Genomic DNA, 21,890 nt, shown 5'->3' on the forward strand with positions numbered 1-21,890 from the left:
GTGTGTCAGTATCTAACCAGATTCAAAATGAATTTCCTTCCTTCTTTTAGATCCTTTGTTATTAAGTTATTAGTAACGATGTGCCACGTAAATAATAAGAAGACTTTTAACGGTGTAGTCAGCGTTCGTCACGGGCTGCTTTTTCGGTCAACTACTGTTGTCAGTTCACAATTACCACTCAAACTTTCTTTAGGCATTAGTCTTAGCATCTTTCCTTTTTGTGCCGCACTGGGTAAAATCGTTAATAGACGCCCGAATATTTCATAGATCGCAATCACAAACAAGAAGATAAGAAAAAGAAAAAAACTAATAATCAACTAAATTGCTGCGAGCTTATGACCTCGAAAAATAAACTGAAAGGGAGGAATGAAAAGAGTGAACTTGTAGAAGTAATCGCATGGGCTGAGTAAACTTTACACAAATATCACTTGAGTTTTCCGAAGTTGAGGAAATTGCTCGAGTCCCGCAGGATAATTTAAGATATATTTCCTTACGTTTACGAGAAAACATGCGACTTATTGTTTACAATATTAAGGGCAAAATTTCCTTTCGCTAGGAAGGTCAAAAACGCACGCTATTGCACAATTTCGTAGGAGGCCATTTCAGTGTTCCGTTTGCATCAATTAAGTGTAGATCGCACGAATCAGCTGAATGAAATTTTAATTTTGTACCACGACACTAAAGCAATGAAACCAGCCCTGCTAAAAGATATTCCCCGTCGATGAAATTATAATACTTATAGGCAAAGTTCAGCCTTTCTGAATGTTTTCAATTTTAAGGAGTGTACGAATGTACAAACTAATTTTAACTGAAGAAAAATTCCAAAACAAAATAAGGCTCGGTTTTCTTGGGCCCTTAAGTGCTTTCAGCAATTTCCAGGTTAAAAGGATCTAAATAGAGGATGGAAAATCCATTCTGAATCTTGCTTAGGCTTTATGGTCTCTTTTACGAAACATTAAATTCGGCTAACCTGGATGAGACTTTAGATCAATCTTAAACGATACTCGTGAGTTAGCAATACTTTTTCCTCTAACATTTATTTCTTCATTGACTGAAGATTGTCTGGAACAGTACATTTGAAATTGGTGCTGCACTGCTCGATCCTCAGCTCATGGTGACATTGTCTGCGTTCGCTACAGTCCACGAGGAGCTGAAGGAGACCCTGATACGTTTAAGGCAAATGTCTTTCCTGAAATGGGTAGGTTAAATTATTGTAATTCAACCCCAGTAGTTATTGATGGCTGGTAGTTCTTTATTTACTTCAAAAGATAAATTTCGTGAGTCAGTGAAGCATATACGTTCCATATGCGTGCGACGAGTGTTATAACAACCCGTGATATTTCAGCAGATATATGAAAGAAGCTTCAAGATGGACCGGAAGGTCCTGAAGTCCTCCTTAGCCATCTCTGCATGTTACTACCGTCGTTATGATATCTGAAATCGTAGAGGAGTGTCGTTTTCCTTTATAATCCTACTAATCCCAGCATCAATGTGATAACCAGGCTAAAAACAGATTTCAGAATCGTCATATTGATTATGCAAAAATAACTTTTTTTCATAAAGAAAAAAAATTCCCTCAAAGGTTAGGAAACCTCTTTGATAAACAATCATGGCAGAGACCGATCAACAGAAAATATTTCGGTTTCGACCACTCGCCACAAGAGGTTATAATCTCTTTCTCGCCATCAATATTTCACATAAATGTTAACATTACAGCAGTACCTCCACCAAGGTAAACTATCAAGTGAATACACCTTTTTCGTGGGCCAAGGTGATTGCACATTACGTATACGTGATGGTTACACTTAAGAGAAATCCATCAAGGTGGCAAACGAACATGAATATGACAAATTTTCAAAAAACCAACCCCTGAAGGACCTTCGCATATTCTTTAGCGTGACATCAAATTGACGATCTAAAAAGGACTATTAAATATTCTTTGAAAAACAATGGAAGCTAGAGGGATATCAGAATGTGAAATTTTGAACCATCTGTTTCAATCGTAGGTACTCCTCCAAGCAACCTCACAGAAGAAGGTAATAGGCATTTTTTTCCCCTTTTATCAGATGAGGTATGGCGAGGAATATCCCCAATGAATTTAAGACTCTGATATGAAGTAGTTGCCTTACTTAAAAAAGTGATAATTTCAAGACTACATAACCACGAATCAACAAATTGCAAAATAAAAATTATAGTTTATTCGAATTCCACACAGGAATCAAATCTTTTGGCGTTCAACAAAGTGATCAGAAGGGAAAGTATAGTGGGAGTATTACCTGCGGTATCGGTAGGAGGTCTCGCATCGTCGGTGGGGAGCGAGCGAGGCCTTCTGAACTTCCCTGGCAGGTTGGCTTCAGATATGACGGTCCTTACAGCAGAACGAACATTTTCTGCGGTGGAACTCTCATCGATAAGAAGTGGGTGGTGACAGCTGCCCACTGCTTTGAAAAGATAAGATACGATATGACGCTTAAGGTCATTTTGGCAGAATTTGATACAAAAAACGAGGATGGAAATGAAGTGATAATTCCTGCGGAAAAGGTAGTGAGAACCATGGTATTATTAACGTGATATTTATACGGTGATGATAGCACTTATAACTGCCAGAATATTATCCTCGAGTCGAAAAACTTGGGTTGAAGTTTTCAAACCAACTATAATTATATCGTTACACACCAATAGCAAACAGTTCTTTCCTTTTTTTCGTTCTCAACTAATTTTGGATCATGTGAAGTCACTCTGATCAATTGTTATTATGAAATATGAATAATGTTTGCGTAAATATAAATTAATAAATTCAGTGTGGAAAAGAGTTCCCTTGAGAACCAAATCTTACACCATAATACCATAATACTTGGGATGTTAAATTTTAGCTCTTAAAAAATGCTGTCATCATATTAAAGGGGAAGTATTTGGGAATGCCGATATAATACACGTTTAAAACGATTGTCAAAAGGTGTCGATAATTTGGACGTTATTTATCATTTTAGGTCATCAGTCATTCTCAATACAACAAACGGACAAAGGATAACGACATAACTCTGGTAGAGTTGAGCCAGGAAGTAGAATTCAGTGACAACATAAAGCCAATCTGTATGCCAACAAGTAGCACCGATTTTTCTACTGGAACCATGTGCACCGTCAGTGGGTTTGGCACAATTCGGTCGGGAGGACCACAGTCCAGGTATCTGATGAAAGCTAATGTCCCACTTGTCGACCACCAAGAGTGCAAAAATAGCTACCGGTCACTTACGGAAAACATGATCTGCGCTGGATACAGACAGGGGGGGATTGATTCCTGTCAGGGTGATAGTGGAGGTCCTTTAGTGTGCCCCCAAAATGGAAAATTTTTTCTGACAGGGGTTGTGAGCTATGGCATCGGATGCGCCAGACCAGGGTATCCAGGTGTGTACACAAATGTCAAAAAACTCCTGAACTGGATCGAAACAACAAAGAGTAGTAGCTAAACAAACTAGATAAACAATGCTATGAGAGACAATTTAAATATAGTCATGATCACTTCAACTGACGAAAACAAGCTTTCTATTTAAGGTAAACATGTAACAAGGCGTAGTTCCGTTGAACTTACGTAAATTAAACCATGCAATAAAATTTAAATAGCGACGGCCGACAGTTATTTTGAACTATTCTTCTAAGACTGCAGACGTGTTAAAATATTACAATACAACGTGTTTTAACCCTTTAACTTCAAGGAATTACTAGCGTCTAGTTTCCCCTTCTGGTATCACCTCTCAATCAAACATTAAGATCACAAGAATTAAGGGATTTGTCCCCACCGAAAAAAGCTCTTGATTGTTAGGCAAATTCTCTTTTCAGTATTATGCCAAATGTATAAAGAACACTTAGGAGATTATGCATACTAATGCGGAGGTGTTAACTGTTTAGTCCTACAGGCAGTTTGCTTAGGGCGTTAAATGGGACACCTTACAATTCCCCTTTTGCGAAGCAAGCCTTTGAACAGTTGAAAAATTACAATAATTATTTGAATAGCCGTTTAACTTGTTTATTAGGTCTAAACCTTTTTTCCTCATACGTACCACAGTTGTAAACCATTTATAAAAGTTCATAGCACTTTGATTTGAAACACGAACGGCTAAAAAAAATAGTACTCGCTTGTGCTATTTAGTGAATCTACTCATCTTGTTTGCCTTAAATTGTGATCAGGCCACAAACCTCTTGTTAGAAGTAACTATGTCCTACTTTGAATTGCATTTCTACCACTGGGTCTTCAAAGAAAGGGTACGGAAATTACTACTTGCATTTCGTTCGAATATCTCCGAAGCTAAAGTAAGACTGTATTCATTTGTATGTCGCAGAAAGCAATTATCCTAATTAGCGCCTTTTTTTTTCGAATAGTGAAGTAACACAAATACCAATAGCCAAAATTTTCACCAATTTTTACTACATTATAGCATGTGAAAATAGACCTCGAAATAAATCCATTATCAGTCGTGGCTTAAAGCAGGCACACCCCGCTACTGATTTTAAACTCTAAGTTGGAAAGCCTTATGAAAAAAACATTTAATTACGCCAAAGTTTGTCCTTATTAACACCTTCTGTGTAACATTCAGTTTAATGGCTTTACTAAAACTTAGAGGAGTGAGTTTTTAATTAATGCAATGACTTTTTGTAGAGGTTCCCCTGAGCGCAGAAAAAAAAGAAGCTCGTCCTGTATAATACCGGTATAGTATCCTATTGTAATTGCTGCTGAAATTATTCCCGAGGTCGTAAACGTTAGAATTTTTTATTTTATCAATACTTGAATAGGAAAGACATCAGTCAAAACTAGCCGGTCGGTGCGTTCGATTTCTGATGGGATCCTTGTCATTGAGTACAACCAATCCAGCTTGAGCAGTCAGCTTGAAAAAATTTCCACTGGTAGTTTAATTTTCGTGAAGACGTGGGGAAAAAAAGGGTCTATTAATCTTTATTTATTTTACTAATATAACGTGGTCGTTCAGGTCCAACTGAAAAAGTTATTTGTTTACATTCGTCTCAGGATCTTTACCTGAGTATTTTCGTATATTGAATGCTACATATTTTCTCTTTACTTCTCATCTAACCATGGAAAAAGTTCTAAAGACAAACGATACCTTAAATTTCTACGTATTTTTCATATATCCGCTTTTGCCATGCAGCATAAGTTTGAGATTGCTGACCCCAGCACAGCGGGATGCGATTGACATTCTGAAGGCCGCGCAGTTGTCACCCAAGGCTCTGTTGAGAAGTCGAACTTTGCTTAAGACGAATCGAATTCAGTAGATTAGGATGAGTGCTGTGTCTGATCTACTTCGAAGCGACTAATTTAAGTTATTTCTGTTCAGCCTTTCATCACTTAAAGTTTAACTTGGATTACGACCCTGGATTAGCTTTCAATAGACGTACGTTGCGCTTAACATTACATGGACTGAACAAAACATAAATCATTCTATAAATCCGCCTTTTTCTTTTTTTGAACCGAATTTAACCAGAATCTAGGTCGGCTCCACGATTGATTCTATAGAATTAAGATAGCTAAAGCTGTTGATTCGACAGGCTCAAACTCGATTCAATTTATGTAAAGTATATGGCATGTAAACTGGCCTAAATTACAACGAATTTGTTTTGGTTTATATTTTATGCATGAGCCTGTGATAGAAGTACGCGGGTCGCAGATCCGAAGACTCCAACTCGTGGAACTTTCTTTGTCCAATACTATTCGGGTAAATGAATTTAAACAAACACCTTTCTTTAGAGGAATAATGCAAATATTCTTAGATAAATTAGACGCAAAACTTTGTCTTTGAAAGCTTTTTCCTTTTAGGGAATATTTAGCCCCTGTTATTACTTTACTAGATGATTTCGATCACGTGGTTCCTCCCTATCGTAGTTTTATCTATGTTTGGGGAATTTTCCAACGCAAGATCGGCCACTTGCGACTCCGACGATCACTGTCGCACCGAACAGTCCGCCCTGGGTAAGGCGCTTATCGGATTCACTTACCGGACTCTTGGGAATAGGACTCCTCTTGAGTGTTATGAAGCATGTGAAGCGGACGTTATTTGCCAAAGTATCAATTTCTACGTGATCACAAAACAGTGCGAATTTAACAACCGCACGAAGGATGCACGCCCAGGGCATTTCTTTGAAGATAGCCATCGGTTCTACTTGAAGCGAATTACAAATCCAGGTAAAGTGGGAAAGCACCAATGTAGCTCTTTTAATTGAATTTTCTTTGTCTTCGAATAGCAATACAGACTTGGCTGGTGGAGTACAACTTGGAGAAATCGCGCTAGTAATAATAATTTTAACTCAGCGATCGAGAAGGGAGGGAGCAGTTTGAACAACTTTCAAGTTTCAAGCACGATTGCCCCTTAATTTTCTCACTCAAGGACCAAATCAGTGATATCAAGACCTAATCATTTCCAATAAGTGTTTAACTTTGGTTGGATATCTCCAGCTACTCAACAACAACAGAGATTAAATTTGCTGGAGAAATGTTATTGACGAGATGTTTTGGTGATCAGCTAGGAGCTAAATGTCTATTAATGTCTATAACTGCCGAAAACTACCCCCTCAAAGCGGATCTTCTGGAATTGACAAACAGCTTTGTTTAATCAGTTAATCATTCTGTAGCATAGAGCGACGGTCAATAAAGGCTAATTGTTTGTGTTATTTCATCTGCCCTCGCTACATTAAGACATGATTTGCTATTCTATCATCAGTTAAACTGGGATCAATCAAAGAGCTACCTGCATTTTCCTGCCAAGAGATAAAAGAGAGTGAAGGCGACTACTATCTGAGTGGTTACTATTGGCTAAAACCAGATAACTCCAGTAAGACACTGCCGTCGTATGTTTACTGTGCCATGCCGTCTCGAGGTGAGATTTTTCAAACAGTAGTTTTCTCATACAAAAGCCTTAGTCTTAACGCTGTTACCAGTTGAAGAGAGACGTATACCTACAGAATGTAAGGAAAGCCTTTGACAAGGCCGCATAGGCATGAATCACAATGACACGCTTTTCCAGAGCTTTTTTCCATTGTCTGTCGTAAATCCATAACATCACTATTATCATATCATTGCAAAATATCACACGAAGCCAATAAGCGCTTAAAGAATTACATGTTATAACTACCTCATGGGCATTTTTCATCTGGTGGGCCTAAAGAGAGGTTTGGTGAATTTCTGAACAGATAACCAGGATTTGGACAGCATAATCGATGCATTACCAATTTACTTATCACTTTCAAATGCAAAACGCTATCAACTTGTGCCACTATTCCTTAAGCTTTATCAAAAACTTAGCCCCAGCTGCTTTAAGTCAAATGACTTTAACCGGTGCTGATGCCTTTATTCACCAAGACAGTCAGTGACTATACCTACTCCACACGAGCCATTATTGTATTGTTTTAGTATTTTAAAATGGCACGTAGAGAACATGATAATTATACTTGGAAAAGCACACATTTCGTGGACTTCTTTACCTCGAGGAGCATTCAGACCGGAAAATCCATAAGCAAACTGGTGAAATTTTATTGAAATTTAAAGTCAATCTTTCTGATCATTTTTCAACCAGTTTCTACAGAATTGAAGTCCTAATAATTGTGAGTGAGATAAATTATCTGAATCTTTTCACCTCCTCTATTTAGCTACGATCTGCGCCAGCATAAAATGATTCGTAAAATTTTATTTTAACAGTCGGAGACAAAAATACCAGAGTAGGCAAAACTGAAGGATATTCAGTTCCCAGTACTTCTCGATATTCAATCACTGCCTACGGAGCACGAGGCGGAACTCACAGCTACAATTATGGATATCGACCTGGGACATACTCTGGTGGTAGAGGTGCCAAGATTAAAGGAATTTTCAGTCTTTCAAAAGGAACTGTATTAGTCCTAGTGGTGGGAAAGAGAGGGGGTAATTCAGTAGAAGTGAAAGGTGGGATGCGAACCAGTAAGACAGCAGCTGAATTGGGTTTGTCAGTGGAAGATAATGCCGGCACCGGGGGAGGGGGAGGAAGTTTCGTTTACACGGTAGGACAGGAAAAAATACTTTTGATGGCAGCTGGAGGGGGAGGGGGTGCATCTGGGGGATTTAATGGCATTGATGGTCAGGCTGGAGAAGACGGCACTGAATCCAATGGTTTAAGCCCGTTGCGCATCAAAAAAGGGGGAAAAGATGGTCAACCAGGTGAATGTAATACCTATGGTGGAAACTGGCACGGAGGAGCAGGCGCGGGCTGGCTCGGTTCAGCATGTAAAAGAAGGTATGGCGCCAACGGTGATGGCGGGGGATCACTTGACCGTACCTGGGCCGGGGGACAAGCAGGTTGGATGAACTCGGGGAGCAACGGAGGACCATTCCCAGGGGCTATGGGTGGTTATGGTGGAGGCGGAGGGGGCGCGGAAGATAATGGAGCATCAGGTGGAGGTGGGGGATATTCTGGAGGCGGAAGTGGCACAGGGAGTCGGCAAGCAGGGGGTGGCGGGGGCTCATATTGCGGTGGTGGAAATATGTTTGATTATGGAATGATAACTATCGAAGAAATCTTAGAATAACATCCTGTAAACTGTTTTTTCTATGAATGGGCCTGTTATAAGATAATATACAGCAATTTTCTGCAGTACTTATTGATATCGCGTTGCAATGTTACTCTTCAAGGTGTAGACTGACGAGAATTTCTCAAAGCCAGTTGTTCCCCAATTCTTATCAAACACATACCCATTGTCAGAACTGACTTGTCAGACCAATTTTTTCAGAAAATGAATGTCTTTTTTCCGAGAAGCATCCTGTTTGTCTCAACTTGATTTACTGACGTCGAATCTTTTGTTAAGCAGCTTACTTTCATGCTTCATCTACGAGGGTGATGTGGCAACAACTTAAAGCCGGTGTCTTTCAGGACTTTCCATTCGCAGTCTGACAAGTTCTTTTATAATAGTAATAATGATAGTAATAGTAACTACGTACTATAATAATAATAGTAATAATGATAACACTGATGATGATGATGATAATAATAATAATAATAGTAATGGGAATTAGCAATGGACATTCCACGAGGTTGCTCTTTTTGCCCACCGTTTCCAGGTTGAATTGGAATTTAGAGTGAGTCCAGAGAATTGCACAAATACACAATAAGAATGGTAAATGTTTCTTACTCATGACAATTGTGGAATTGGTTTAAACGAAGTTCTTTTGAGAGTCTAATGGTTAGAATAAACTTTCATGTTATTGAATGTCGTTTGTCGTCATTAAAACGTTTCCTCTGCGTTTGTCGCACCAGTAATTTGTGAAATCTGAGCATTGGGAGAGTCGACACCAATGGTCGATTACAATTATAACAATGAGTATGGTGATTATATTGACGTTTGAAGGATTTCCTCCAGGCATATACTGTAACGACTAAATTATTTTCAGATAAAGCAATTTATTAACAAAAGGGCAAAAATAACTCATTAGCAATAAACTAATACAGTTGAACAACAATCAACAATTTACACAATGTCATCAAACATTTTCCTCATGAAATCATTAATTCATAATCAACTGATTAACTTTGCTATGGATGTCAGTAATATTTGTATTTGAATGAAAAAAAGAAACAGACAGTATTCTAGAAAAGGTTTTTTAGGTATTTGACCGGGAAGCTAACTCACGTAAGGTCTTACTTAAATGCTGTGTTTCCCTGCTCCTGGACCCAGCGCGCGAGTCCGTAAGTCCACTTTTCATTCTTTGCTTTTGAAAGAAAATCCGCTGTGGGTTTACTTGCGGGCGCGTAATTAAGTTTTGAAATATGGCGGCAACAATCCCGTCAACCGTGGCGGCGATCGAGCGGCCACATTGCGGCCGGATTAAGACTGTAACAACCTGAGTGATGAAACAACGTTATCTTTAAAGATCTTAAGGGAGTACCACCGCACTGAATCAATATTAAGATCATTTATAGACACAAGTAAGTACTATTTTATAATATTTGGTTAATACTGTTAAGGCTGAAATTTCAATACTCATGCTCCGAAAAAGTTTCAGTTTAATTTAATTAAAGTGGGGCTTCGTGCAAACACCTTGATTGTGTAAAAATAAACTTATGTGCACGAGAATACAGATAAGTTTCATATCTGAGGTTTGTACCTATCCTTGCTGTAAAACAGGGGCTTGCGCCACCTCATTTTCTCGGAAATGGTAACTGGTTATTCCATGATTGATTGTTTACAATCGAGGCTGTGTACAGTGATAACTGCATTAGGGTTCCTCTAGCATTTTTAGCACAGATTTCAAACATTTTTCATGGAAAAGAGAGCTAAATTTTGGCCAGGGACACACAGATTTCCCAGGCAAATTTTTCATAATAACACACATAAATAAGTATCGGTCAAAATTTGTGTAAAATACTGAATAGTTCATTGAAATTTGTGAAAGAGGTAAAAGTAGGGAAAAGAAGAATCTCTGTTGAATTTCTATTTTGCTTTACGCCTTTCATAAAAGTGAGCTATGTGTTTGAAACACCATGTTGTGCTGCAAGTTGCTCAATGAGATTGTTTTATCACTTAAACAATAGATGAGAAAAACATTTCTGTGATGCAAGGTATTAATGACTGCTCTGTTGGCATTCATATATTTCCTTCTTGTACATAAGACAAATAAGCAAATATTGTATGTAGTAAAATAGATGATGGTTATTCATCCTGGTAAATAACACTTCAAAAGAAAAATATAATCGTTTCTCTCATGATATGGTCACTTTGAATGTGGATTGTGATATCTTGACTGCATACTGCTAGTCTTCTTCAGGAAATGAGGTCAATCAAGTATGCATCTCCTATATGCTGTTGTGTTTAGCAGTGATTGGATTGAATTCCACAGCTGTGATTGGTGCAGCTTTCAGATCAGTTTCCCTCTGAGGTCCTCTGTTGCATGGCTCTATACTGCTGTTGTGTTTTTTGATAGTAAGCTTCCAGGCCTCTGGGATTTCAATTCCATTATCCTTTTTGATGTTGTTAGAGTGAGGTGTTATGTGAATTGCCTCTTTTACCCTGCATGTGTAGAAATGGGGGATCACAATCAATAAACTTTATTTTCATTCCAGAGCAGGCAGTTCCTGGTGTTGTAGGCATGCTCCTGGGTGGCAGTGGTCTATGCCTTTGCAAGTGGGATATGCCTGTCAAGTTCTTTGATTCTCTCTTGCATTGATCTGCCAGTTTCACTGATGTTAACCTTATTGCACTTACAGGAAATCCTGTAGACTATGCAGGATTCACAGGATTCCCTGTGAGTGTGGGATTAGGTTTACATTGGTAAAACTGGCAGACCTATGCAGGAGAGAATCAAGGCACACAAAAGGGATATCTGACTCATTAAAATGCAGGCCTCAGCCATCTCATAGCATGCCCATAACGCCAGATGCCACCTTCTCTGGAACTAAAGTAAAGTTTCTTGACTGTATCCCCATTTCTATACATGCAGGGTAAAAGAGGCAATTCAGCTATGACTTCACCTTAGCAACATCAACAGGGACAAAAGCACACAACAGCAGGAGAGCCTTTTGGCAGCAGACCACAGAGGGGAAACTGATCCAAATGATGTACCAATCACAGCTGAGAACAACAGCATATAATTAGATGATGCATACTCAATCAACCTCATCACCTGAAGAAGTCAGGCAGTATGCAGTTGAAACATCGCAATCCACATCCAAAGTGACCACATTGTGAGACAAACTATTATTTTTCTCTTTTGAAGCAAATAGTCTGTTTGAACATGCTGGTTGGCTTGCTTGGAGGTGATAAGCCTAGAGATACTCACCTCGTAGCCACCAAAGAAAAACAAACTGGCTTCCTTTTTTTCTTGAGACCCAGGAGAGGAAATTTCACCAGTAAAAGTGGAAGTTGCACTAAGAACAAAAAATGATTGGTAGTTTGTTTCAATAGAATTTCAAAGTAGGTATGTTGATAGCTCCAAATTATAATTTCAAGACAAAATTTAAAAGTCCAGTGCCTTGAATGAAAACTAAAGAGTACAGGCTATATTTACAATGTAATGAACTAAATGCTTTCCAGACCATCAAAATGATCAACAACAAGATGATTTTCTAACACTAACTAAACAAATTACACCCAAACAAGTTAAAAACTTTAAGATTTTTATTTGTCAACCATAAAGGGACATAACCTAGTAAAGGAAAGTTCTTTCTGTACAAAGAGAGAGCTTGCTTAGACCTGTGGAGAGTGTAGCTTGTGGAATTTTAAACTGTATAAGCATTTGAAAAAAATTTATTATGTCTTAGTCTGTTGTAATCCAGCTTCAATGGTATGTACTAAAACAATTATTCACCCTAGTACCAGGGAAAGTGGAGGATATTTTCCCTCACTTTGGTGAACAATAATTAATATTGTTATAGTAACAGCAAAGGTACTGATAAGACAGCCAAAGTTACCTGGGCATTTAACCCTTTAACTCCCAAAATCTCATTAGTAATTCACCTTATTGTCTGCTAAATGATTCTTATTAAGTTAGTTTGGAGAATTTAGTATGGGATCAATCAGTTATCCCATAATTGATATTGTATAGATGTAGTAAGGAGAAATTCTGTCTTGGTCACTCATGGGAGTTAAAAGGTTAATAGGGCTATCCTAGCACATGGGATAAGTTTTTCCCCTCTTTAATTGCTTTAGTTGGAGATCAGTTGACAGAGTGTGGTAGAACTTCAAAAGATCTAATACATGTGAAGTCATTTTTAGCTGATAAGCACTAGTTTAGACTTCAGCAAAAAATTTTCTAGCTGCAAACTTGTTAGCTCCAATTCAGGCATGGACAAGGGACTGATTTGGGTAAAAGACTTGTGCATCCTATTTTGGATCATTTGTAGTCATGGAATTATTTGCAGAGCTGCACAGAACTTGCTCAATCAGGGAAACTTTGTTTTTGCATCAAGTGAAAAATATTATGCTGCAAAATAAATTTATGATAAAATCTTTTTTTTCTCAGTTCGTGAGCAGGTGGTATTCTACAAATCCTGCCGTCTGATGGGTTCCAAGAGTGGGCAGTATTCTCCCCATTCAGCCCACTCACAGCAGGTCAGGTTCTTTTTGCAACTATTTGTTAGGTTATAGAAAAAAAATGAAAATGTTATTCACCAGCCAAGGTCGGTCCACATTGGGAAAAACTGTGCCCTCTATTTTGTGTGCTGCCCTCAGCCTTTGGCCTTGGGTGGTATCCAAGACCTCAGGCACAGTTTTTCCTAATACAGACCTCCCATCTGGTGAATAACATATATATTTTTTACTTTTCAAAGAAAGTTGAAGAAAAATTCAACTCTTTAACAGTAGTTTCAATAAGTTATGATCTTAAACAAGTCTCACTCAAAATTTTTTTAATCTTAAGATTATTTATGGTGTGGTTGTGAACTTTTTTGCTTGTCTTGAGAATCTGGTTTCTGTGATTCAACAATTACTTAGCGTATAATTTGAGTGAGGCTGTGAGTGACAAGCAAATCAGTCATTGTACCGAAATGATAAATGTTAGACATAGATTACTGGTGGCCAAGCATCTTATAGCTCTTCTTAAATGTAGTCAGGGTTGTTTTTGTAAAAGAGAAGCGAAAATATGTTTAATATTCTCATGTTCATCAGTAACAAAGACAGACTGGTATTTTTTACATATTCTTCTCATCAATTTTAGATTTCATTATTGCAAGGCAATTAAAGGATAATCAAATCCTGAGCAGAATAATGCTCAGTTTAAGGTTCAACCAGAACTATCTCACTTATGTCGGGGGTACAGCATGTTTCATTTCTTCATTTCATGGGTCAAAAACAAGTGCCATGACCTCATTGGTATCAAAGAGGGACTGGTAATTTTTGTTTGATCTATGTAATTCAGTGAGGGTGTTTTCTATTCGTGCCATGGTAACAAGTTTAATCATAACCATGACAATTTCCTCAAATATGATTGGTGCATTAGCTACTTTTTTTTTCACTTATCATTCTGTAGAGTTGTAATCGGACAGTGTAATCGGACAGTTGGCTGTAATCAGACAGTTTAAGCAGCCAATCAAATTTTAGTCCTTTCAGTCAAATCCACCAATCACAGAATTTATCACAATAGACATAGCAACAAACACTTCACAATCCTAAAAAATTTGTGGAATTTCTAAAGTTGAAGAATTTTTTGCTTCGACATTGTCTCTACTGCACTTATTTGTCCTAAATGTATTTCTTGTTTTCAGAAAATTGTAACAATTATGATTAATTGGCAACAGGACTCGTCAAATTGAGTCTGTAATTGTATTCGCAATTGACGAATCAGACTCCTGCTCAGCGGTTGTCTGATTTTCTTAATCACTTTTGTGATTACAGACCTAATAATATACATGGAAAATTTTCACAGTTCTGATTGGTTAAGATAAATGCAGTTTTCAGGTAATTCAGTGCAGAAGAGAGTTAATTCAGTGCAGAAGAAGGTTAATTCACTGCAAAGAAAGTAACAAATCAGACATTCTGATCGGTCAATAATCAAAGAAACTCACAGATAGCCAATCAAATGCGAGCCTTGGATGTCGCGCCAAAATTTGAAAATTTGCGAGCAAAACAATGGCCGGCGTTTTAAGTAGGTTTTCTTTCGCCACCGCAGCTGAAAAACAGCTCAAACAATGAAAAAACTGTAAAAAGCACTGCTTTTTGATGAAGGTTTATTAAAAGTATTCAAAAATAGCACCCAAGTGGTGAAATACATGTGAATTTACAAGCATACTTCAAATATTTAAAAAATACAAAAATCTTACATTTGACTTTAAAATTAAGAGTCTAAAGGGACTGGGAATTACAAGAGTCAGTAGTTATATACCAATGAAAAAACGCTTAGGTTTGCTTGACTACAAGGACTGGGCGTTAGACGCCATTGTTGGAAAGAAAGATTTTTTAAATCTTTCGGTCCGGCATTTAAAGAGTGATACATGGTTTTTGTTGCGCAACTCATAAACGTGGCAATCGGCGCGCTTTGGTGGAATAAGGTGGTACAGCCGTGACCCAGGCACACAGATACCGTCCCAAACTTTCTTGCAGAGTTCGTCTCTTCTCACATTTAAGCGAATGGAGTTTACAGCCACAATGGCGTCTTTGTAGCTCAGCGCCGGAAATAATATACGCAGAGCTCTTTTCTGAACTCTTTCGATCATTTTGGTTGTCGGTTTGGAAAAAGTGGTGTTTAACGAAGGGAATTGCTAAGGAAATCGAAAATTACGAGTCGACTCAGCTTAACACTTTGCTCGAGCGATCCGAGCCGGAATTAAAAACAAACATGGTTAAACCTCGGAAACGACGTCTCCATTTCATCGCAAGTGATTTGGACACAGACTGGACAATTCCTTGAACTGTTTAGCCGAACTCTGAACTTTTTTGCCTCTTAAAGATGTGAAGATATCATTGCATATTATTGTTTTGATCTTACGCGGTTGTTTTGACCGAACGCACGGTTTGAATAAATTATTTTTGCACTTGATGCGTGCGCTTTGCTAAGTCGCTTAATTATGATAAGCCATCTCGTATTTTTCCATGTATATTAACACGTAATCACATGATTTTTCTCGTGCAATTTGGAATAAACAAGCACTTGCTAATTTTTTCAGTCCTATTACCATTATAAAGTGTAGACATTAAAGTGAACATGTGACCTGAGGGGCCATTTGGATGAAACTTATCATGCTTTCTAGTACCAAGATGGTTTCCATACATTTCCCATTGTCTAGAAGTAGAGTGTCCTACTTGTGTAGTAGAAATTTTTTTGTTTCCTTCCACGCAACATATGGCTCTTGGGCAGTAATAACCCTTGAAATATTGGCTTTTTTCTTTTTTTGCATACTATTGTCCTTCACATTTAACCTATCCCCCCACCCCTCAGGAGCATGGAGCATCATAGGAAATGTACAGAAAACAGTGCAGAGAATACTGATGTTAGGATGTAAAAGGTTTTAATATTGTCTTGATGGTAATGTAGAGTGAAAAATTAGTGTCAAGTAACAGTGAAATGTCAATTGACAGCTACTGGGCTCGGTCACTTTTTGTAATAGGTGTGTGTTGATTATGGGAAAAACACCACTATATCAGAGTGTGGACATATGCATGCCCTTTGAATACTGGGGAACTTCCAGTGTATGCAGATTGAGTTTATATTTGATCCATTTTTTAGTGAAATGATGTTCAAGAGGCAAAGGCAATTGTTCCACAGATTGAAAAGAGACAGTGTATTCTTCAGGGAGAATCAGATTCAATGAAAATCAAAAAAATTTGGTAAAGCGTCTGTCAAGAAAGGGAAACCAGCCCCCTAACATCAATGGACACAACACAAGAATGAAAGGTGAGTGAGCTTGTTCTATAGCACAGATTCAGGGGATCACTAAAGGTCGCAAATTACACTATTACTGGAACATTTCTCGTGATAAAATTAATCTAGCCAAAATCGGCTCTAGTCGATTAAGAGATCAATAACCGTATCAAATAATAATTGACATCACGTAGCCTCGAACTGCTTGAGTTGTCTGCCCGTTAGCCGACATCAGGGAGCCATTGACAATACATCGATGTTGAGAACTACTCTTTGAATTCTCTAAAGGTTATTTTAGCCAAGAAGATATCATTATCGATACTGCTGAGAAACGTGTAAAATCGAGGAAAATTACTGACGGCCGAAATGTCCTCTAACAATTTTAAACGCGCAACTCTCACTGGCTTTAGCTGTTATGGTCCCCACACACAAGTTGTTCCGCCCTGCGCTTTTTTCATAATGGTTAGCTAGCACTACACCCCTGCTCGTTGCTTGTTCTCTATTTCGCTATACTATTTCACCCCAGCTAAAGTCATGAATGGAAACGAAACTTGTGTATCGCTTGAGGCGATTGTGACTAAATTTGTATATCATGTCTTTTTAACTTCGGGGTCAATGAACGAAACAGTTTGTTAATTCAGTGTTCACCAGAACAGCCACAGAAATTGTACCAGCAACAGTTCTATTTTTGAAAATGTTTACTATATGTAATCCCTTCCCTTCCCTCGACAATAATGAGTTTGACTGCCGTGAATGCGCTCTCCTTTATTTGAACACTCTAACTGGACTTGTATTTTAACATTCCACCTAACTGATCACGAAATGTTTCAATTGCAGCTGTCCATCCCTGATCGAATGGCCAACTGTTGTTTAAGACTAGGTTTTTTCTCTCTATAACTTAATTAGGCGCTTCCCATTTAAGTGATTACATGTGATATAAGAGACATTAAATTTCCTCTTCCTCTTCCTTCAGTTGGGTTTGAATTGGATGTTTCGCCATGTGCTCGGCAGCATCTTCGGCTGTGTTAGGTGTTGCCATTCTTTCCGCTTGACCTGTAACAGAATCAATTGCCTCGTCGTAGGTTGTGTTGCCAGGTGCTTTATGTTTACCAGCATCTTTGGAGCTGGTAGCTAAGTGCCACACAATCTTCCTTTCATTGCGATCTTTGTTGTAGCAAGCACATACCGACCCCCAGACTTTCCAATCGCATCCTTTCCAGTCCCATGTTGCCGTGTTCATATATGCAGTTTCCTTGGAACTACCTAGGATTTGTTTCTCCGACTTGTGACGAACGCATGATCTTCCCCCGCAATTGCACCAGACACCAACCATGTAGTAACAGTCATTGTCGCTATGACAACCTTCCTTTGGGATAGAACATTCGAATTCTGGATATTCTTCCTTTGATCCTTTGGTGTAGTCGAATTTTTGAAGTTCGACACCATTGAGTGTCTTGTAGGTACAACCGTAACTTAAGTAACCGTTGTAGTAGTACTCGAGGTTTGTTGCTCGGATGTAATTATTAGATCCTGGTTTAAAGCGGCTTTGTAATATGCGCGAAATCGGCATTAAGGTATGCTGGACAGGCGAAGGTGCCTCATCAGCTTCATTCATAAGTTTTATAATCAGTTCAGCTGACGTTTCTCCATTTGCCAGCTCGCTATTTGTTGCCCTTAGTCCTCCCCTGACGAACCGTGTCTCGCTAACACTCATCTTGCTTGCCTTTGATATTTCATTGCTGCCTATTTTAGAACAAGCAGAAACGCCAAGCTTTCCAGCAGACGTGGGACCTGCAGCCGAGACACATGCTTTCACCTGGAAATCTCTCTCGCTATACGATTGAGAGCTCTCTGCGAAGACCATTTGCTGGAACCTTGATCCGCGCCTCATAGATGTTATGACATGGGAGCCATATTTATCTAGGAAAGTACGATATGCTCTCCAAGAATTGTGAAACCAAGGCTTTTCAATTTTTAATGGCAGGTTTTCTAAATAGTCCAGAAAACCTCCATCGAGGGTGGATCTTTTGGCATTCACAAGGCATTCTTTATCGACGTAAATCTTTTCTGTCAACGCCTCCTTGATCAAAGATATGCCACTCACTTCTGTTTTCAATGAGCTTTTGCTCTTTGTTGCCACTGATACAGTAGCGCTCAAAGTAAACGTCGAGGTTAACGAGGCGCTCAGGCTTGACTCGGTGGCCAGTGACTTATACAATTCCTTGGTACTTTTATAGTAATCGAATTTGCTGCTTGAGGACTTCAAGGGTTTCTTGGTGAAGCATTCTGATGGTAGAGGTTCATAGATGCGATTCTCTTTTTCATGAAAGTCGGCCAATAAGTTTATATTCGGAAGGTAAACCACCTTTCCGAGTCCCTCTGATTCACTATCGGTAGCTTGACTGGCTTCAGGAATTGCGAGGGTCACGCAAAGCAACAGTAGCAGGGAGACAAACATGATTTCCTGCATAAAGAGTGTCTCTACCTTGATGCTTGTGATAAGGCACGAAATCTGTGAAACGAAGACAGATTTAAATTAATTAACTGAAAAGCATTTTGTTTTCATATGCACTTCCTTATAAAGTAGTTAGTTTGGCAGTGATACTCGTAATAATGATAACAATAATTTTAACAGTAATTGCTTAAGAGTTAATCATACTTCCCAGAACTCTTTAATGCCAAACCTTTAAGGCGTTATACCTATACTGGTTCTATATCCAGCAGTGTGTCAAACCACCGAATCAAACCAGGTTACGTTACTGAGCGTTCTAGGTTACTGTGTGAAAATATCGGCATCGATTTGAAAATAGATCGTGTATTTAAGGTCCTAGGTTTGCGGGCATATAGAAATAGGGAATTAATCACGAAAGGTTGAAAATTACAGGAGCGATTTAGAGTATAGCCAGGATGGTTGGGAGACTAGGGCGAGGACCTTGTCTGACCCGTTCACCATCACACAAATAGTTCGTCGACAACTGGCCAGCAGTTGACTGAATGTCGAATTACAAGTGACGATCCTCCCTTAACCCTTAAACCCCAAAAGTGATTTACATGTAACCTGCACCCCATAATATCCATACAATATTCAGGAAACAGGTAATGAGAAATCTTAAACGTTTCACGTAGAAGTTTTAATCTTGATCTAACACCAAAACTCTCGTAACTTATTTACAAGGAAACGTGTAGCAGCCATGAGAGAGAATTAACGATCTGATCTTGGGAGTTAAAGTGTTAACAGCTTACTTATTTTTAGAAGGGTGGGATTTAAATGTCAATTTCATTGTGCAAGCTAAGAATTTATGATGTAAAATGAAAAGTACGGACAACGAGTGAAATTCCACGAGCTCGACTCTGATTTAGTTTACTTGTGACATGATATCTGACTGCAGCGAATCCTAAAACCCACCGGAAACTCGGACGCAAAAGTGAAAATACTTAAATGAACAGGAACAAGTAGTGATTATATGGTAATACCATAATTTAACGATATGATCTGCTATTGCACTTTCTTTGACTTAAACTTGGACTTAAATTTGGAAAGGAAACACCTTTTAAACGTGATGTTCAGTTTGAATCAGTATTGCTTCATCAGAAGTAACACTCCAAGAATTACAACTTTGAATGGAACACTTAAACTTACATGTATTTAAAACAACGTAAATATGTTTCTTTTTTTAAGTAGTTGTGTTAAGCCGACTATATTGTTATACTACCTACTCAGTCTGGCTTTTCGAAATACTACATGTATACAGGTGCCCCTGATGTATATTATTTTTCATAATGAATTACTGTAAAGCTGTAGAACTTAAGACAAGAGTGCCGTTATTCAAGTATGTAGCGTTGCTATCTACTTACCGAATGGAGTCTTTTTCACTAGGGCGCTCTGGCTATTAGATTCTGTAAACTTTGCATGTGGTGAGATGCGTCTGGCTTTTATGCTAGAACTGAGCTTCATTGAGAAGTCTTAGGTCACAGGAATGTTTGCATGTAGGTAGCTCAGAGGTTGAATGAAAATTCTTTTAGGTTACTGTCGACAAAATCTGGTCAAACTTTTCAAAACTTCGATCTTTTTGTTGTATGGTCGGAGAAAGCAGTTAGGTTTAATTTGTCCAAAAAATGGCAAAATCTTTAAAAGAACGCGATATACGGCTGAAAGAACAAGGCAACCTGTACCTTAGAGCAAAAGGTGTCACTATCGGAAAGGCCTCCAGCAGGGTGTTGACGTTTTCCGCGGGGTTTCGTCTGGGATCTCGATTTGCATATTTTATTTACATCGCGAATTGCATTGTAAACCCAAATGGAACTTACGACGAGAGCGATGTTATTCAAGTTTGTAGCGTTGCTATCTACTTACTGAATGGAGTCGATTCCTCCAGAACGCTCTTTCTGTTCGATTCTGTGAACTTTGCAAGTGACGAGATGCCTTTGGCTTTCATGACAGAACTGAGACTCATAAAGAAGTCATAGGTCACAGGAATATTTGCATGTGGGCAGCTCAGAGGTTGAAAGAAAACTCTTTTTAGGTTATTGTCGACAAAATCTGGTCAAATTCTTTTAAAATTTTGCGTTCTTGCTCTTTACTCGGAGAAAGCAATTAAGTATAATTTGTCGAAAAAGTGACAAAGTCTTTAAAAGAACGCGAAATATGACTGAAGGAACGAGGCAACCTGTACCGTAGAGCGAAAGGTGTCACTATCGGAAAGGCCTCCAGCAGGGTGTTGACGTTTTCCGCGGGGTTTCGTCTTGGATCTCGATTTGCATATTTTATTTACATCGCGAATTACATTGTAAACCCAAATGGATCTTACGACGAGAGCGATGCTATTCAAGTTTGTAGCGTTGCTATCTACTTACTGAATGGAGTCGATTCCTCCAGAACGCTCTTCCTGTTCGATTCTGTGAACTTTGCATGTGACGAGATGTGTTTGGCTTTCATGATAGATCTGAGCCTCATAAAGAAGTCATAGGTCACAGAAATATTTGCATGTGGGCAGCTCAGAGGTTGAAAGAAAACTCTTTTTAGGTTATTGTCGACAAAATCTGGTCAAATTCTTTTAAAATTTGGTGTTCTTGCTCTTTATTCGGAGAAAGCAATTAAGTAAAATTTGTTGAAAAAGTGACAAAATCTTTTAAAAAACGCGAAATATGACTGAAGGAACAAGGCAACCTGAACCGTAGAGCGAAAGGTGTCACTATCGGAAAGGCCTCCAGCAGGGTGTTGACGTTTTCCGCGGGGTTTCGTCTTGGATCTCGATTTGCATATTTTATTTACATCGCGAATTGCATTGTACAAACAAATGGAACTTAGGACGAGAGCGCCGTTATTGAAGTATGTAGCGTTGCTATCCAGTTACTGAATGGATTTGATTCCTCCAGGACGCTCTGTATATAAGAGTCTGTGAACTTTGCATGTGATGAGATGCCTTTGGCTTTCATGATAGAACTGAGCCTCATTAAGAAGTCATAGGTCACAGGAATATTTGCATGTGGGCAGCTCAGAGGTTGAAAGAAAACTCTTTTTAGGTTATTGTCGACAAAATCTGGTCATATTCTTTTAAAATTTGTTGTTCTT

At 38.6% G+C, this 21,890-nt stretch overlaps 2 protein-coding genes and 1 pseudogene across 16 annotated transcripts in view; 2 read left to right on the top strand and 1 right to left on the bottom strand.

Annotated features, from left to right (window-relative positions):
- The window catches only part of LOC149050215 (uncharacterized), an 8,320-nt pseudogene extending 4,687 nt beyond the window's left edge, over positions 1 to 3,633 (top strand). The window contains exons 2-5 of the transcript XR_016182519.1: positions 1,058 to 1,198; positions 2,007 to 2,036; positions 2,216 to 2,541; positions 2,991 to 3,633. The product of XR_016182519.1 is annotated as an uncharacterized LOC149050215 (transcript). The remainder of the gene's footprint in view (positions 1 to 1,057; positions 1,199 to 2,006; positions 2,037 to 2,215; positions 2,542 to 2,990) is intronic.
- Positions 3,634 to 3,779: 146 nt separating this feature from the next.
- LOC149050216 (uncharacterized) overlaps positions 3,780 to 21,890 on the top strand; it is a 65,508-nt gene continuing 47,397 nt past the window's right edge. For 10 of the 14 annotated variants that reach the window (XM_089197817.1, XM_089197810.1, XM_089197813.1 and 7 more), the window contains exons 1-5: positions 3,780 to 6,190; positions 6,726 to 6,881; positions 7,700 to 9,953; positions 12,986 to 13,074; positions 16,184 to 16,351. In XM_089197817.1, coding sequence (XP_089053943.1) covers positions 5,857 to 6,190; positions 6,726 to 6,881; positions 7,700 to 8,559 — 1,350 coding nt within the window. In that variant the 5' untranslated portion in view covers positions 3,780 to 5,856 and the 3' untranslated portion in view covers positions 8,560 to 9,953; positions 12,986 to 13,074; positions 16,184 to 16,351. Of the gene's footprint in view, positions 6,191 to 6,725; positions 6,882 to 7,699; positions 9,954 to 11,464; positions 11,709 to 12,985; positions 13,075 to 16,183; positions 16,352 to 18,070; positions 20,120 to 21,890 lie in introns of those variants that run through there. The other 4 variants (XM_089197821.1, XM_089197809.1, XM_089197822.1 and 1 more) reach the window with 4 other exon arrangements.
- Positions 17,064 to 18,788, bottom strand: LOC113680298 (DELTA-alicitoxin-Pse2b). Its single transcript, XM_089197803.1, has one exon. The coding sequence runs from the start codon at positions 18,786 to 18,788 to the stop codon at positions 17,265 to 17,267; it is 1,524 nt and encodes a 507-aa protein (XP_089053929.1). The 3' UTR covers positions 17,064 to 17,264.

The sequence above is a fragment of the Pocillopora damicornis genome, chromosome 2 (genome assembly GCF_964200805.1).
Source record: "Pocillopora damicornis chromosome 2, jaPocDami1.2, whole genome shotgun sequence".
Classification (NCBI taxonomy): Eukaryota; Metazoa; Cnidaria; class Anthozoa; order Scleractinia; family Pocilloporidae; genus Pocillopora; species Pocillopora damicornis.

Excerpts from the sequence above, each read along its gene's own strand:
- LOC113680298 (XM_089197803.1), bottom strand. The coding sequence starts at position 18,788 with ATGCAGGAAATCATGTTTGTCTCCCTGCTACTGTTGCTTTGCGTGACC.